General features: G+C 35.2%; 1 protein-coding gene across 1 annotated transcript in view; it reads left to right on the top strand.

Annotated features, from left to right (window-relative positions):
• The first annotated feature begins 1,416 nt into the window (after nucleotides 1-1,416).
• Nucleotides 1,417-14,278, top strand: part of DIAPH2 (diaphanous related formin 2) — a 122,499-nt gene continuing 109,637 nt past the window's right edge. Inside the window, exons 1-8 of the mRNA XM_018070707.2 lie at nucleotides 1,417-1,584; nucleotides 3,034-3,138; nucleotides 7,265-7,285; nucleotides 10,591-10,730; nucleotides 11,133-11,207; nucleotides 11,289-11,358; nucleotides 12,370-12,506; nucleotides 13,626-13,737. Of these exons, the coding sequence (XP_017926196.1) occupies nucleotides 1,537-1,584; nucleotides 3,034-3,138; nucleotides 7,265-7,285; nucleotides 10,591-10,730; nucleotides 11,133-11,207; nucleotides 11,289-11,358; nucleotides 12,370-12,506; nucleotides 13,626-13,737 (708 nt within the window). The 5' untranslated portion in view covers nucleotides 1,417-1,536. The remainder of the gene's footprint in view (nucleotides 1,585-3,033; nucleotides 3,139-7,264; nucleotides 7,286-10,590; nucleotides 10,731-11,132; nucleotides 11,208-11,288; nucleotides 11,359-12,369; nucleotides 12,507-13,625; nucleotides 13,738-14,278) is intronic.

Genomic DNA, 14,278 nt, shown 5'->3' with positions numbered 1-14,278 from the left:
CTACCTACCCCCATTCAGAAAACATAAAACCCCCCCAGAAAAGCTCAAAAGAAATTCAAAGGGAATGCAGCTTATCTAGGGATACTTTACTTCAAAGCTTTAAGGTAGTCTTCTAGAATCTCAAAAAATAAAAACAAAAAAAATGAACAACAAAAAACAAGAAAAAGAAACAAAACAGTGACAGAAAAAAAAAAATCCTTCTTCCCTGTACTCCACAGCACTTGTTCAAATTTCTCCACTCTGGACTCACTAATCTAAAATGAATCAAAATTTTTGCAATTGAAATATTCCATTAAGCTTTTCACACCTCACAGAGGTTGTATAAGTGTAGCAAATATAAATTTTGGTTTCTGTGTTTTCATGGAGGTGAAAACTGCCATGAATGATCCTGGTAACCCTACATAAGCTGCTATTAGATGAAAGCACATCTTCATAAGGCTGTTCAGTGTCTGAAACAAATACAGGAGTATTTGTTGATGCAAACAGTTAATTGAGAAAAATTGCTATAGGCATAACATTCTCGAAATGAGCATATATATATATACACACATATTTATATATATATACATATCATTATAGCAGTTATTAAGTCAAAAAAATTGGAATCTATTCAGAATAGAATTATTTTTTTAAAAAATAAAGTAATAAATGGCCTTATGAGGAAGGTGCCCTTATTGGTTGTTTCCAGTATTAACAAAGTAACTGAGTAAGCATGCTTAAAAAACAAAGCTGGGGGTTTGGTGTAAGGGCTAAAGCAAGTCAGTGGCAGACTGTATGACATGCTTTCACTAATGTCTGTTATGTGTATTTAACTATGGGTGGCTGCTTCTGTGTCAGTAATCCATTACCTGGCTTTTTAAAATTTTGCACTAATTTCAGGAGTCTGTACTGAAAAACGCTTCAAGGAATTGTGAACTATGCTTGGAGCATTAATTCCTCTACAAACTTTATTTTACTTTAGCAGGATTTTTTTATAAGCCTGATGAACTTGTGAGTACCTCCCTCCCAACGCTGGCTTTTTCAGTTGTCCTCCAAAGACTTATAGCTCTTCAGGTGAAGGAACGCTTGGACATTACCTTTGTGGTACCATATTTATTCACTATCAGGATAATTAGGGAAAAATGTGAGAAGATGAGTTGAAGATTTTGAAATGCTAAAACTTTAACCTAAATGGTATAGTTTTGAAGCTGTGAGAAATATTTATATTGCTTTTGCATGTGACCTGTCATGAGTTTACCTTATATGTTATTGTCTTTCTGTGAAAAGTAATCTCTGAATATTAAGAGTATTTTTACTTACAGTTCAGTTTGAGTTTTAACTCTGCTGCTTGAATTAACTAAAAATGTGTGTATTGGCTGCTTTCCTATATTTCGATTTCTGCTTATTTTTGAATGGATGTCTTTGCAGCGTGACAGGATTACAAGCTTCAGGAGATCTGCAGTGAAAAAAGAGAAGCCTCTTATTCAGCACCCTATTGACTCCCAACCTTCCATTAGTGAGATCCCACATGCCCAGGCGCTTGTTGATGAGCGTTGCATGAACTTATCAGAAAAAGAAGTGATGGATCTCTTTGAAAAAATGATGGTAAGGTGATATTCCACATAGTTTTACAAGTTTTAATTTGATTCCAAGTTAGTATTTATTGTATAGCAGTTATTTTCAAATATTGTAATTTTGGGGAGTATCCCATGCCTTGTGAGGGTATGGGGTAATACAGGCCTAATAGACCAGTCTAAACTGGCACATAAACAACTGAGTAACTCAGAGAATGCCAGTATTAGAGATGTTTAAATGATCTACTTCTACAGGCAAAACAAAGGCAAAAAGCCTAAATTTAAAAAAATATAACTGTTGATTGCTTCGTTAAAACAACCCCTATAGATCTTAGTTGCAGTAGTTAGATACTGCTGTTGAAGGACTGTTTTTAATGAACTGAAGTTAATAAATACTGTTGGAAAATAGTATGTTCTATTAATAAAATATTAATGCCTAGAAACCTGAATTTTTGCATAGTCTTAAATATCCACTCTCATAGGATCATTTATTAAGGCTTCTGATTCTACTCACAAGGCAGCTTTTCTGTTCATAACACAGGAACTAACTGAAGTAGGTGTGTCCTGCCATGCACACTGGTATTGGTACGTGAAGTATCAAGAAATGAGGTTTTTTGAGTATTTTTAGAAATACGCTTCTCTGTATCATTCTTCAAAATTGTTGTGAACTTCCATGCAGTCAGGAACTGTCCTGTTCCACTGTGTGGTTCTGCTCTGGTCAATGAAGCTGTGAATCTCTTTTGAAGGATTGGATAAGTGTTAATTAACACTTCCTTGATTTACTTGTTAGGTAAAGGGATTAGTTTTTAACTTTTCCAGGTAATGTTAATTGAAGCAGACAATAGGTCTGTCTTTCAGAGACTCACAATTCTCTGACAAAGCTGTTCACTAGTAAGTTATTACAGTAGCATTTACTGGCTTTAGTTGTTAATCTGAAGTGACTTTGACTTTTAATGGCATGACTAGTAATGATTACATTGCATTTAATGAGTTATTAAGTTAAAACAGGCATCTTTGGGTTTAATCTAGCAGAATGTTTTGACTTCTAGGCTTGTTTTAAATACATCAGTTGGAACACTTTCACATCTGCCACTTCTACAAGCTAATAATCCATGTAATAACAGCCTTCTGATTAGATAATGCAGGAATGGTGCCTGTGGTGATAAGATTGTATTAAAAACACAGGAAACTTCATGGGAGTTAACACTTATGTATCAACTTGAGGTGTAGGATTTTTGTTTGTCCTCTAGTTCTATTTCTTGAGCCAAATTTCACCAACGTAAACTACCCTTTATTTTAATTAAGTAAATAAACTACTTTTTATTTAAATTAGTTTAATTAAAAATTAAATTAAATTTAAAAAAATCTGCAGATAAACTGGAAAAAGTTACTTCTTGTTCGTTTAACAAAAGTAGTGTAAAAAAAACAAAGACTAGTAAAAAGCATGAAATAGATTGTTGTGTGGGCTGTTTCTTTACAGGAAGACATGAACCTAAATGAGGAACGTAAAGCTCCTTTAAGAGATAAAGACTTGAGCACAAAACGGGAGATGGTTGTCCAATACATTTCTGCAACTGCCAAATCCGTAAGTACTCACCTCTCCAAGACAGAGGAAAGAAGCTTTATGAGTGTTATGCTTTTCAAGCTTGAAACTTTAAATTTTTGTTTTGTCTGAATTTATCTAAGAGTGGTAGGAACAAATAAATAAGTCTGTACTTACTAATATATTTTGAAATGCTTGCAGCTGCATCTGAAGGGTTAGTTTGTGTTTCAGTTGCTGGGCAATGTAAAAACTTGATCCTTTCTTGTAAAAAAAAATAGAGGAAATTGCAAATCGAATGATGTAGAGTCATGGATAAAAGCTGAGCATATTTCTGTGGAATTCATCTTAGGAATTTTTAGTACCAAAAGTTTTTGGAAGGGATAGCAGAACTTCGTGGTTTCAGCAGTGACGTGCATACTGGATTCCTTTAGTGAAAAGGAGTTTCAAATTACATTTTGAATAGGAAAAATATATTTGGACCTTCCATTTGTGTTGGTGATTTTCTGTTCTTTAATTGAATGATTAACACTTTGTTGGTTGATCCTTCATGTGGAATTTTTGAAATCTATCTTCTTCAAGGTGCCAAAATTTTAAGGAAATGACAGGATGCCCAAACATTTTTTGGGCTGCAGAAATACAATTTTAAATAGTGAAGAGCTACTATTTATTTTCTGCAGTTGGAATATTAGTCCCAATTGGTTATAACATACAACAGCAGTGCTTTTTGTGTGTTAAAAATTGACCATGGCATATATAGTTCTTATCATGTAAAAGGAGAATATGCCGCAAAAACTTGCAAATGTCGGATCTTGTGATTTCTTAGAAACAGATTTTGTCCTGATTTGTGCCCCTTTTTGTTGTATCAAGAATTTTAAGGAAGTTCCTAGTGGTATTCTAAGTTCTTGTATTTTAAGGGACCGGGTGAATTGAAGTGTTGGGAAGAAGTGGTGCTGAGGGGAAGCTCTGTGTTTCCAAGGGGCACTAGTGTGCTTCAAGTGACAAAATTTGCTATCAGTGTAGTTCTTCAATAAAATTAGGTAACGCATATGATTTTCTTTGGAAATGAGAATGAATCTAATGAATCTCATCTTTTTGTCATACTTAAGTTGCTGTGTGCAGTAAAAGCTTACTGGAAATGAAGACCACTTGTGGAGTAATTGTTCAAACGTAGCGGCAGCACTTCTGCGGAGCTGAGTCTGAGTGCTAAATATAGACAGCATTAAACAATCTGTTTTGTGGGGAAATAAACTGACAAATAAGATTATGTTGGTGTCTGCCTAATGAATCTACAAGCATGGACTGCAAGCAGTACAGCTGACTTGCCTCTTTTTAACCTTGACAATCAGCTCTGCAGAGTTAAATTTCAAAAAATTGAGACTACGATGACATGCAATTATTATGCAAATGCCTTTCATGAAACATAAACTTTGGTGAGGCAAATCTTGCATTATAATGGTGATGAAATGGTAATGAAAATGGTGATTTAGTTTCTGAGAGGAGTGATGTTCCTGCTTGAGTTCATTTTAAACAAAATCCACAGTCCTTAAGTCTGTGCTGGAAGGAATCCAGTGCTTAAAGCATAGTCTGACTAAACATACAAGTTATTGGAGAATTATTCAAGCTTATGCAGTAAATAGTATGAGCTTGCCTGTTAATGTACTTTGCCTAGACTATCTTTGGGAACTATTAATTATGCTGTGTAAGGTTTTTGACTTCACTTAGTGATCAATGCTAAATTTTTCTTGGTAAGTAAGAATATTTTATCGAAGCAGTAGAAAGGGAAAGCACAAAATAGAAGTGAAAGTACTTCCAGTTTTTTCCAACTAGTAGTTGAACAATGGTGATCTCTCTCGTTTATACTGATGCTGAAATGTACCATAATTTTGTGGCTGAGCAAGGAAAGCATGGCTCCCATTGCATGGCTAACTGCTGGAACTTTAACAGATTGCATTCCTGCCACCATATGTGCTGCAGCATGGGAAACTTAACAGAACTGGGAATATGTTTGTCAAAATGTACTAACAATTGAAAAAAAATAATCCTAGAAGGTCCTTGTATGTGAATGTGCACTCAGAGCTTAAGTCAGCACCACTATGGATGTTTTACACATATAGAAAATGTTTTTCCTACTGGAAAAACGTCTCGTATTGAAGTTTGTGTGCTTTGGTGTGTCCTTCTTGCAATTGAATCACAGCATTTGAATGGAATTGTGCAGAAATATAAACTACCTTTCCGTAGCATGTTACCTCAGTTTAATTTTCAAATAACTAGCATCTTAATTGATTAAAAAAAAAAGAAATATAGGCCTTAATTTTAAAATGATGATTGGACTCCTACAATGGAGCAAAGCTCATTTTCACTTTTTAATTCATCTTCTGTTTAGTGAAACTACAATTCTGCTCAAATGAATTCAAGCCCTAATTAATCTTTATTACATCATGAACTGTCAAACTTTCTTTTCTTCAGGATTGTCATCCATGAAAATGCTGGTTGCATTCAAAGTGATCTTAAAATGTCTTAAAATTTCTACCTTTTTCTTTGATCACAGATGTTCCTTTTTTACATTGAAAATACTTGGACTTTTTCTTCTGCTTAGAGCTCACGAAACACACTTAACAGTTGATACAGCTTTTCTCGTGGTTCATTTCATGTTTGTTTTAATTAGGCTTTTGAGTTCTCTCAACTGATGTGAAAGTATCACTTTCATTTCTGTTGTTGTCTTGACCAAATTGGTTTTGAATTTGGTGCTTGTTTCCTCTGCCTGTGTGCCATCTGCAGCATGTTGACCATGCTTTTCTGAAACACTTCTGTTTTTGGAGTTCTGAGTGAGAAAGGAAACTTGGGTTTCATGGATGAAGAAAGCTTTCCTTTTTCTTGGGGGTGGAGGACATGTAGAAGCTGATGAGCTGGATGCTTTCATTTGAAGTGATTTTCTGATTCCTTCTCTTGCTTGAAGAGAAAGATTGTTGACCAGGGAAATTACACTGGTGAAGGAATGAAATTCTGTTTCAGAACTGAACTTGGTGACATTTCATTCCATGTTGAATAGTTGAATGTTGGTGAGAGAAGAAGGTAGTAAATTAGGAAAAAAGATTGTCTGGTGATGACAGTTCATCTTGTACTTCTAGAGGAAGCTTCATCAGGAAGAGGAGAGAAGAGGTGATTGTGAAAGCCTTGCAGGGACTTCTGCTTCTGAAAGACTTCCTAAAGTAATAATAGAAGAGATAAGAGTAGAAAATGAAGCAGGTAGAGGCTGAACAGATACAGTCAAATTCAGATCTCAGGACAAAATCAGGCTCTTAATCAGACAGAAGTGGTTATTCAGTAAAGGGACTGCTGCCATGAGATTGCAGCAAACAGCTGACGAGGAAAGGCCAACGATGTTTGAGCAGAAGTCCATAGTCCTGGTGCTCCCAGGAACATGGCCATTTGTGCAAAGTGAGAGAACAGGGCACAGATGTGCTGCCTTCCTGTGGAGTTTCCTATGTGGAAAGTCAACCTTTTGTTCAGGAATAGGCAGAGATGCTGTTCAGTGGCAAAAAGAGAAGATGGCATTCTGAAAATCACTGTTTAATTATCCATGTAATTAAAAGCATCCATACCGAGCAGTTAAATAAAAATGCCATACAGGGTTTTTCTGAAATGCAAGTTAGAGTTATAACTGTAGGCTATGTTTTTGATTATGAAAACTTAATTAAATTCAGTGGTGACATCATCTAAATAGATCAAAAGCTCCATAATATGTAAAGTCGTTATACATCCAAGGAAGTGAGTATGCCATTAGTGTGTTCTGTAGTTTCTCAGTGTCATATATAAAATTTCTGACCTGATAATTTTAACCAAATGGCATACTTAATCTTTCAAGATGTAGCTGTCAAGCCAGGTATTTAGTTATCTGTTGGTAAATGTGTCAAATACTGATGATTCAGCAGTGGAACATAAGAATTTGAAATTGTTTCTCCTGCAGTAGAACTACTGTTTTCCTATTGAGAAGCTCTAACTCTTAGACAGTTTGATAAAGTAATCAAAGAATGCAACTACTACTAATGATTAAGCACTGAAAAATGTGTGTGATACTGCATCCTACTAAGTACTTTGCTGTGTTTATTTATGTATTATTATTATCTTTTTCACACAATAACCTCTCTTGGCTGACCACTGCATGCAGATAGTCGGAAGTAAAGTTCCGGTGAGTACGAACGTAATGGTTTTGTTTTTCCTTATGAATCAACTTCCATTTTTGAAGATTAGGCTGGAATATTTTGGACTTTTTTCTGGGATTTAAAAGTTCAATGGGCATAACTGAATCTTTGTTTTAATTATCAACCACCTCAGTCGTGTTTATCTTACCACCATAAGATCATTGCTTGCACTTTTGAGGGATTTGCTTTTAAATTTTCAGGAGTTTGTTTCCAAATACTTTGAACTCACTGAACTCATCCCTTCATTGTGAGCAACAATTATAATTCAATTATAATGTCTTTCTTTTTATTGAAGGCAGGTACTTGAAGCTTTAAATTGATAGTATTTGGCTTACTTCCTGCTGTTTAGATGTGGAGTTTTTCTATGTCCTAATTGTTATTATTCATAGTTGGTCTTGGAAATGCCAACTACTGCATATCAGTATGAGAAAAAGATTAATTTAGAGGATTCAAAAGGTCAGTTAATAAGCATAAGATGAAATCACTGACAGCATATCTTTTCTCTTATTAAGGACTCATCTACATTTTATATTGTCATGATTGAATGAAAATAATATAAACAAATAATTGGGAATTAATGTGTTTCCTGGAAAACAGGAATTTTGGGGAAATAATTGCAAATACATTTAAAATAGGGGCTGAAAGCCAAGATGTTCTTTTTAGTTACAGATGGACATTATTTTTTATTTCAGCCAAAACAGGCTTTTTCAGGTACTGCAAGGCTTTCTACTAAGGTCATATTCAGTAATTATTTTCTGTAGTAAAAATAATAGAGAATAGCTTAAGAATTAAAACTGTCTAATCATCACCTCAGATTTAGTTATATATAAAATATAGTGTATAGGACAAAGAACTTCCTGTTGGCTTTGTTTTATTCAGAGTGGTCTTTAAGCAGACTTTTTGTTTGGGTTCACCAGTACTTTTCAGTTTTGTACAGAGTACTGGTTCTTCCCCCATAGAGGAAAATACCTTGCTTGTGCTTGTGTATTTAAAGGTATTTGATTTTTGAGGGGACAGATTATTAATTTTCCAGTTCACTATGTTAAAACCAGTTTCAAATAATCCCTGCTGCCATGTAGTTTCCTTTTGATATGAATTAGCCTGAACAGCTGTTTTATGAAGAGATTATTTTATAAGGGAAGCTGATATTTGCAGAATGGGTAGGGGAGGAACTCTAATATCTGTTTATGTCCCCATGCCTTTTAATTCAGGGCCTGATGGAGATCGAGAATAGTTCTGCATTAAAAGTGCATTAAAATGTTTTGTACAAATTACTTGCTAAACAATAAAATAAGTGCTGGGTATGGCTTCTACATATTATTACTTCAAGAATGCTTGTACTTGGTGTGCTCCTTCACAGGGTATGTTTTCACAGGAGTCATCCTTCAGGAGTTCTTTGATCTGCCAGCATATGTAGCTATTTTCCTGAAGATTTACAGATTTACTGTGGTTGTGGAAAAGAATTTTGGGAGGTTGATGCTATTGGGTTGTAGTGACAATTGCAGAGAAGAGGTTTGCCTGTTCATGGCAACTTTGGAGCTTTGACTTATTTGAGTTTTCCATGGGATCCCAAGCACTGCAGTGGAAGGGCAGTAATGACAAGAAATAATCTCTTTGAAAAATCAATTATGTGTTGGATTCTTGCATTCTAGAGTGCTTTTTAGGGTCTAGCTTGATTGAAGTTGCCATTATCTCTTCTCTCTATACATTTTGTGGCTTACAGCAGTAGTTCTTTTATAGTTTGGAAAATGGCCAAAATGACAAAAATTCTGTCCAGTGTAGATCCACATTGTGTAGATGCTGTACTTTAGTTATACATAAAATCTCTCTTCTGGCTTCCATCCATTCAATGAGCAGCATAAAACTCTTCCTGTTCTTTACATTCTGGTCTTTTCTAGTTCTTTACATTCTGATCTCTCAGAATGATGGTTTTTCTGAACTATGATGATTTTTGATATATTTACCTGATTTACAGTCAGTCCCTCCTCTTGTAAAGATAATCCCCACCTGTTTATTTCTTTGTCTTTTGGTAGAAGACCATGTCTTGGTTTAGGAGGCCGATGGTGACTGATTGTACCTCCTTTATATCCTACTTACTCATCTTTGTCTGTCTTGGTCCTTTGATGTATAGCTGACATGTCCAGCTAAAGGTGCTGTGCATGTCAGCAAGAAATATCTTCAGAGTTGACACTGTTCAGACACTGTCTCAATACATTCACAGTCTGTCATGATTTTATTCTGAATTTGAAAATATGTTGTGAACTTACATTCAATGCACATAACAGGAATATATAGGTCAAAGTCATTAACTTAAATTTAGACAAGTCTTTTTGTCATCAGCCATACTTAGTGTCACTTTTGGAAAATGGATGATAAGAATTTTATTAGAGCAAACCGGAAACTTCATAAGAAGTGGAGCTTTGTGAAAGAGAGACAAATAGAATATTAGTAGTGGGAGTTCCTGATACAATTGAAACCACATACATATAAATCCTCTTCTAGGCCAGACCTGTCTCATGTTGCCTTTACACCCATGACATCCTTATCAGGTTCTCTTCAACAGACCCTTCTGAGCTAAGGAGCTTTAAGAACTGCGTATGAATCACAACCACTCTTCTGAGATAAGCCCACTGCAACTTGTCAGAGCTGTACAAAAGATTAGTTACACCCTTTGGTGAAATATTTTGTGTATTGGTCATGGTTTTGAATGTGACAGCTCTAAAAACTGATAATCAGTTATTTTAATACTGAAATACTTTGTAAGTAGTTATTCTTCTGTAGTGGCAGTTCAGCAGGGAGATGAGCTCTTTGTCAAATCTCCCATATGATTTTTTTGTAGCAAACAAGATCCTCTGGAGATCTCTATTAGGGGCCAAACACGGAATTGTGGCACAGCAAGAAATTGAGTCATGCAGTTGCATGAACTGTGGGCTTTTTTGTGTGTCTCTGTTTATAATTGTTTCTAATGCGGTTTTGTGAAATAGATGTTTGACTGCTGCACACTCATTTAACATGTTAATGCAATTGAATGATGGAATTAAATTTTTATATTCAATTTGTAGTGCATGCACTTTTACTCAAAGAAGTGAAAAAGATTCCAGAAAAAATATTTACCCTTATGATGCAAATCTGAAAGTATTAAACATTGATGACAAATCCAAGTCAAGTCAGGTGTCTTTAATACTTGTAGTGTGATTTAAAAATTCATGTGGAAATATTAGTCTTGTGTTTTATCATCTAAACACTACTGTGACGGATAGAACAATAAGCAGCATTCTACCTCCTGTGATAGGGTGGACTGAAAAACAGCAAGCATGAATGCACACTGTCCTCACAAGAATATATCCATGAACTGCGATCTGGAATTTCAGATGAAAAACTTCTTAATTGCCTGGAGTCTTTGAGAGTGTCTCTAACCAGCAATCCAGTCAGGTGAGTAGCAATTCCTGCACTAGTTTTCATCATGCTGTTTTTGCTAAGCAAGAAAGAGTTGTGGGGTTTGTGTTTTTGGTTTTTTTTTTTTGGAGCCAGAGAAATTATGCAAATACTTGTTGACATGAGAGCAGTTTTCTCAGCACACTGGAAAAGGATGAGTGAAATGTTTGCAACTGTCTGCAATATCCCCTCACCTCTCACAGCGCTTCTCAACAACTTGTAGTTGTTGGAACTGAGTGTTTGTCTTGGTGGTTGGTCGGGTCTTCTGGGAAGTGAGTGATATGGTTTGAAGCGGAGCCTATGAAGGGATGTACAGGCAGTAAGGGAGACACACCTTTGCAAGGTTTACATTAGATTAAGAAATATTTAAGAGCATTTCTTTTCCTTTTTTTTTTCCAGCTGGGTTAACAATTTTGGACATGAAGGTCTTGGGCTTCTGTTGGATGCATTGGAAAAGCTTCTGGACAAGAAACAGTAAGGACTTGGACTATTTGAAGGGAAGTGTGGGGAGGTTGTGAAGATTTTACTTATGTTATTTTCCTCATTCCTTTCAAGGCAAGAAAGCATTGATAAGAAGAATCAACATAAACTTATCCAGTGCCTCAGAGCATTTATGAACAATAAAGTAAGGATTATTTTAAATTCAAGTGACTGACTTTTGCTGAGTTCAAGATCTGTGTAGCATGTTGAATCTTGGAGAAGGAAGGAAAGTTTGTATGTCCAGGGTTAGTTAACTCTTTGGAAATGCAGGTCTAAAAACTTAGTGCAACTTCTGTTGAGAATCTTTTCTGTGAACTGTACTGAATATGCATTTTTCTTAGTTTAGTTAAGTACTATTGATTATTGGAAGTAAAATATTTGACAGAGGATGGTAATATAAATTTAAGGTAATTGAATTTGGAAATTCATTGCTAGGAAATTGAAAGAAAAATATATATTTCCAAATTCAGACTTGAGTATATGATTGTCTTTGATAGTATAGTGTACTTTTTGCCTGATTTTTAAATTGAGTATGATTTAATATCTTTTTAGATGCAGTTTTAAGTTGGTAGGCAGTGTGTAAAGGATTAGGTTAAATTGTATCTAAATTGTTTCTAACATGTGTTACTCATGTTCACAAACTATGAAAACTGTTTCTAGGTATGTTAGACTTGTAATTCTGATTTATGCATAGCAAAATCTGAAGTCTTGTATTTATTTTCCTCAGCAAATAAAACTTCATAAAAATTACTTTTAACTACATTTACTCAGTTTAGAAAAATGTTACAGGATAGTCTGTTTAACGAAGTGGGAAAAATGAATAAAATTTTCATACTGTTGAGGTGTTTCAGATATAGATAGAAAAACCCCCTAATTTTTCTTTGGTGGATATCTGATTTTATAAGATAAGTGTCTTCCTGAGGAACTGACACTCTCTCTCTCTCTCTCTCTCTCAGGAGAAAGCCTCAAATTTAAGACTGGGGAGACTGACTTTTTTCCCCAAGCAGTGATAAGCAGGAGGTTTTAGTAGAATGTTGCCAAACTTCATAAGGGAGGGAGGGTTTGATAGAGTTCCTAAGGATCTGAAGCCCAAAGATGGTGATGAGTATCCCAGGCAAATAAAATCTTTTCACTGTAAGCTTTCTGTTTCCTTAAGTACGGTTTGCAAAGGATTATAGGAGATCAAAGAGGTCTCTTACTGCTATCAAGAGCAATTGATCCAAAGCAGCCACACATGATGACTGAAACGGTGAAAATACTCTCTGCCATCTGCATTGTTGGAGAGGAAAGCATGTGAGTAAGATATTGAAGCAATTTTTTTTTTCTTTTTAAATGCTCATGAGTTGTCAGTTTGGACACAGGTGAGAAAACTTGTCAGTGAAACAAATGTAACCTATTAAGTTGTTATTAATGTAGTTCAAATGAAAAGAGACTTGCACCTGTTCTGGTGCTTTAATCCAAGATTAAATCAAACAAAAGCAAATGAGCAGAGATCCACAAACCGTGTCTGAAGCGGGAGGTCTGAAAGGATGAAGGTTGCTTACTAAAGAGAAGACTTAATGAGCCATAACTATTCATAAATATAAGTTATTTCATATTTCTCTGAGAATAATTAGCAATTGTGAACTTTAATCATGACAAAAAAGCTACCAGACTTAAAGACACTTTAGAACAATGTGCATGGGGCACTACTGAGCTTATTAGTGTAGGGAGGATTGTAATTGAGACTGGGACATCTCCCCTGAGGAGGGGAGAGGAACTGCCTGTGTCGAAAAATGGCACCACACCTTAAGATTTTTAATTAGTTTAGAAGAATAATATGGAAATAAATATATTTTGGTTTTTTTTATTAAAATATCACCTCTTTATCACAGGGACAAGAAGTTTACATTTATAGCTGGAGTTGGAAACAGTTCAAGTTATGGAGTATTTTGGCACTTGCCCAAGAGATTTTTACAATAAATATAATCAGTTGGCAAACATTTCTTTTAAATTCATCAGTGTATTTATTTACTGAAGGTTAAAATGGACAAACTCCAAACTTCTATTCAATAAATAGATTAAAACATTTTGATTTCTGAAAAGACAATTTATTGGAATTTTGGGATGATAAACATGTCAGCCGGTATCTAGTGCATGGTCTTGCAAAGGTAGTAATTTTTCCCCCCTCATTGGTTGTTTCTTAGCTGAATGTCACAATAATTTAGAGATTTATTCACCTTTTTTTCCTTAATTCAACATTAATTTTTTAGATAGTTTTAACACTTGGTTCTTGGTTTGTTTTCAACTTTATGTAGATAAATGTGTTCAAACTCTGTCAGTGCACTTGAGTTGTAGAAATAGTGAGCTGAGTATGTTCAAAATGAGAAAGCTGGCTGTGCTGTGCTTTTTGACAGTTTATCTTTCTTTTAGTCTGGACAAGCTTTTAACTGCTATAACAACTGCTGCTGAAAGAAACAATAGGGAAGAACGTTTTTCTCAGATTGTTGAAGGACTGGAGAACCATGAATTCATACAGCTGCAGGTGAGTTTACTTTTCTGAGTACTTAGCAACACTTGAAAAATCATCTAAAATACTAGAACTCTGTGTATTACTTCATGATTTTTAAATTAGTTACAAGCAAAATCTATTAGTGCTATTACTCCAGTGTGCAATAAAAGAGGAGAAATACATGCAAATGCCTGCTGGTATTAGATTTTCTAATTGCTAATGGTGTGAAACCAAGGAACTCACTTCCTTGCCCTTTGTCCCTAAAGTCTTGATCTTAGAAAAAGACAGTAATTAATGATATTCCTTTTCTTGGATGCCAGATGTAATGTTCAGGTAATAAGCCTGTTAGTAGTGCTGGGACTTTTGGCAGCAGTATATGTGTGCCTTTTACATATTCAGATATATGCTAATTATGACAGATGTGGAATTGGGTGTGCCCATTTTTGGCAGGGTACCTTTTGAGATGAGTACTGTGCAGCAGGATATCAGTGGTGCTTTTGTCAACAAGAACTCTGCATTCCTTAGTGCGTGTTCAACATGTGCCTTCCATCAGCCATTAGTGCATCTCTAAGGG

The sequence above is a fragment of the Manacus vitellinus genome, unplaced genomic scaffold, assembly GCF_001715985.3.
Source record: "Manacus vitellinus isolate BGI_N305 unplaced genomic scaffold, ASM171598v3 scaffold_19_pilon, whole genome shotgun sequence".
In the NCBI taxonomy this organism is placed as follows: Eukaryota; Metazoa; Chordata; class Aves; order Passeriformes; family Pipridae; genus Manacus; species Manacus vitellinus.
This window is presented reverse-complemented; position numbering and strand designations above follow the sequence as displayed.